A 3754-nucleotide genomic window follows, 5' to 3' on the forward strand; every position below is an offset into this window, starting at 1 on the left:
GTTGAGACTTAGATCACAATCAGATTTGGAGTTGTAGACAGGCGGTGTAGGCACTATGCTGAACCAGAGATGCAAATCTTAGTACTTTTTGATTCCTATTACATGTTGGATTAAGCTTGCGTGATTGTACTACTACCACCAACTTAGAATTTTGTGATTTCTTCTCAAAATGGAACTACTATTCCTAAAGGCTTCCATCTCTATCTCTATGTAGATAACTTGTATGGTAACGATGAGATGTTTCACTTGTTATCCTTCAGTGTCACAGCGATGAGGAAGTCCAGCGATAGTGGCTTGGCTACTTCTTGTTGCTGCACCGATCCACGCCTTTGCTCGGCGCTTCGGCCACCATGGTCTAATCTCCCCGTCGACATCGTGATGGAAATCGCAGAGCGTCTTCTCCCCAATGCGGCCGACTTGGTTCGATTTGCATCCGTCTGCCGCTCGTGGTGGTTGCTCGTGAAGGAAGAAACTTCTCTGGCACGTCAGCTCCCTTGGCTGATGCTCGCAGAGGAGGAGATAGACGCGCCTTCCTCGGGAAGCAATATTTGTCGTCGCTTCTATAGCCATTCCAAGAACGAAATCTACGAGCTCCCTGTGCCCAAATCCCAGGGAAGATTCTGTTGTGGCTCCTACGCCAGTTGGATCGCGACGGTCGGCATGGACTTAAGGATGCAACTCGTGAACATCTTCACCGGAGGCAGCGTAGAGCTGCCTTCGCTCTACACCTTTGGCGCATCCTTGCATCAAAGTGGAGACTGGTCACCAGATAGCAGGCGCTCTCTTTTTGTATCCAAGGTGTGCATGTCTTCGAGCCCCTCCGCTGGTAGGGACTGCCATGTGGTGGCATTCTATGGCGTCGGACGTATGCTGGGCTACGCTAGGGTCGGTGACGATCGATGGACTACAGTTAACTGTGATTGGTGGCACTACTTAGACGCCTCATTCTACAAAGGCCAGTTCTACCTCGTCAATCGGAAAAGGGACGTGGTGGTGTTGGATGTGTCTCAGCAGCAGGTGCATCTGATAGCGACCAAACCGAAGCAACGTATGGTCAACTACCGTTGGCAAATATATCTGGTAGAATCATCGGGCGATCTACTGTACGTGGTGCGCGTGGTTAAGTATTCGCGAAAGCCGACATACGACACAAAGAGCTTCACCGTCTACAAGCTTAACGTTTCCGATGGCGAGTTACAGCAGATGAGCAGCCTGGGTGGGCGATCGCTGTTCTTGGGCCTCAACAGCTCGATATCTGTGGAGGCATCGAAGCTGGTGGGATGCCAAAAGGACTCCATTTACTTCACCGACGACCTAGGCGATTTCAAGACTTACTGCACGCCGGGAGGCGGACATGACATGGGGATCTATAGCATGGTCGATGGGAGCATCACCCCACACTATGGTGGCGTCTCGCTGTCCCGAGTCTCGCCGCCGTTGTGGGTGCCGATCCACCCTTTGTTTTCACCCAACATCTAGTCGCCTTCTTTTTCTCTGTACATTTATTATGTACAAATGGTTTACAATATAGAATAAGAGCTTCTTTAATTATATATAATAAAAGATTTATTGATTAGATATCAATGTTGTGAGGGGATACTCATGTTTGTTGGAATATTGATTATATATATATATATATATATATAGCCTAAAGAAGATTCGAGATCCGGTGAATGAGAGATTACAAGTTATCTTATTTAATATGAGTTTTTAGTTTTTAAGTATCTTTTCTATTCTCCTGTATTGTTATTCTTCTATGATCTCTTAATACCCATCACCTTTTAAAAAAATTTCAACATGATATCAAAGCTTTGATTAGATCTTACTATAGAGAGAAATAGTAGACTTCAAGAGAGAAATAATGCTATAGAGAGAGAAAATAAGACAAATAGAGATAAACAATATTGTAGAGAGAAATATGACTGTTGAGAGAGAGAAATAATATTATAGAGAGAAATAGTACTCTAGAGAGAGAAAATAGGATTATTAAAGAAAGAAATAATGTTGTTTAGAGGAAGAAATAGAGAGAAAATTTAGATAGAAAATTTGAAGCGATAAAAATTATAAGAAGAAAATTTAAGGAGACACAAACTTAATCGTAATAACGATATTAAGATTAAGAAAGTAAACGATCGATTATATTATAGCAAAAGAAAGATAATCGATGGAAGAACCATCATGTCATCGATTAGTTGGTAGAGAAAGATCGATAGATTAAAAGTTTTGTCACCTTCGAAACAAAAAAATAAAAAGTTATGGATAATAATTTTATAATTTATTTTGGATCTCATTATTAACCAGATTTGACTGAAAAGATTATTGGAGATAAAAAATTATGCTGAAAACTTTTCTCAGATCAAAATGTTTAAAGTAAATGATACTGTATGATTTAAAAAATATGAGAGATGATAGAGATTTTATGCCACTCTTTCAAAGACAGAAAGAAGAAATAGTTTTTAACAAAGAAAATGATAAAGCGAGCACTGAATCTTATCTCTTAATCAATACTAGACAATAGTATTATTTTATAGATTTTTAGATCTTAAAACATTTTTATAAAAGACATAGATATTAATTTTAACCGCTCTGATTAGTCTGAAAATGAATAAGATTAAAATTGACTTATAAGGACATAATGAGTATACTATTATCAACTTATATTTTGATCAATGATTTAGACTAAACCAAATTGATAGACTAGTTAGCTCATCAGAATCGGATCGTAACATTAATCCTCTTACACTAAAATTAAATAAAAAAATTACATGATATAAAACTAAAAGATTATTCAAAAACATTATATGATATAAAATTAGAAGAAAGTGAAAATCTATCAGCAGAAGAAGATAATACCTAATCGGATATAACAAAATCCCTTAGCAGTATTCTTACTAAGATTAGAGATGACGAGATCACAAAAAAAAGCACGATTTAAACTCCCATATTGATAATATTGATTTTATTGGCATGAATGATTTTATTTTCATTAGAAGCATACAGATACTTTTACCTCCCTATGAAAAAGAAAAATCTATATATCTAATCGTCAAAGATTCGAAAGAAGATTGTACTGATAAATTAAAAATCATTATTATTCAAAATATAGAAGCTGTAAAACTTATGAATATTATGTGATAAAGAGGTTAGATATCAATGAAGATAATTATGTTGATCAGATTAACTTCGTAATCCAAGATTAGTTCAATAAATTTGTTAATTGATTCTAAACAAATTAGAGTTTTATAATTAATTAAGACAGATAAGACAAATCAAACATATGGAAGACTGCTATAGATTGCATGACTCAGAATTCAGAGATTCTAGAAAACACTACATACAATAACGACATCAAAGGAGGTTGTATCAAGCTTTAGGGTTTTCATTTTTTATAAAGTTTAATTTAAGAAAGTATGTTGGAATATTAATAGATAGACTTTTGATTAAGAGTCTTAGTCAACGAATAAAAGTCTTGAGTGAGGACGATGTTTTAAAGGCTCATGCAATGCTTTAGTGAGTCAATTAGGATAGGAAATAAGATAGAACCCAAAGAAAGTCAGAGATCCGAGGTTTATTATCTTATTTAATATGAACTTTTAGTTTTGAAGTATCTTTTCTATTCTCCTTTACTGTTATCCTCTATAATTTATTGATTTCCATCATATTTTAAAGAAATTTTTCAACGACGTTATCGGTATGCGCATTATATATCACTGTTCAAGTGTTCTTTAGCACCGACTGTTTCACAAAGACATAC

The 3754-nt window shown here is 36.2% G+C and overlaps 1 protein-coding gene across 1 annotated transcript; it reads left to right on the top strand.

The window, feature by feature from the left end:
- Positions 1–270: 270 nt before the first annotated feature.
- Positions 271–1479, top strand: LOC135638396 (probable F-box protein At1g44080). Its single transcript, XM_065151513.1, has one exon. It carries the CDS (start codon positions 271–273, stop codon positions 1477–1479), a length of 1209 nt encoding a protein of 402 aa, XP_065007585.1.
- Positions 1480–3754: the final 2275 nt, after the last annotated feature.

This window comes from Musa acuminata, chromosome BXJ3-5 (assembly GCF_036884655.1).
Source record: "Musa acuminata AAA Group cultivar baxijiao chromosome BXJ3-5, Cavendish_Baxijiao_AAA, whole genome shotgun sequence".
Classification (NCBI taxonomy): Eukaryota; Viridiplantae; Streptophyta; class Magnoliopsida; order Zingiberales; family Musaceae; genus Musa; species Musa acuminata.

Bases quoted from the DNA above. Each gene is read 5' to 3' on its own strand.
- LOC135638396 (XM_065151513.1), top strand. From the start codon at position 271: ATGAGGAAGTCCAGCGATAGTGGCTTGGCTACTTCTTGTTGCTGCACC.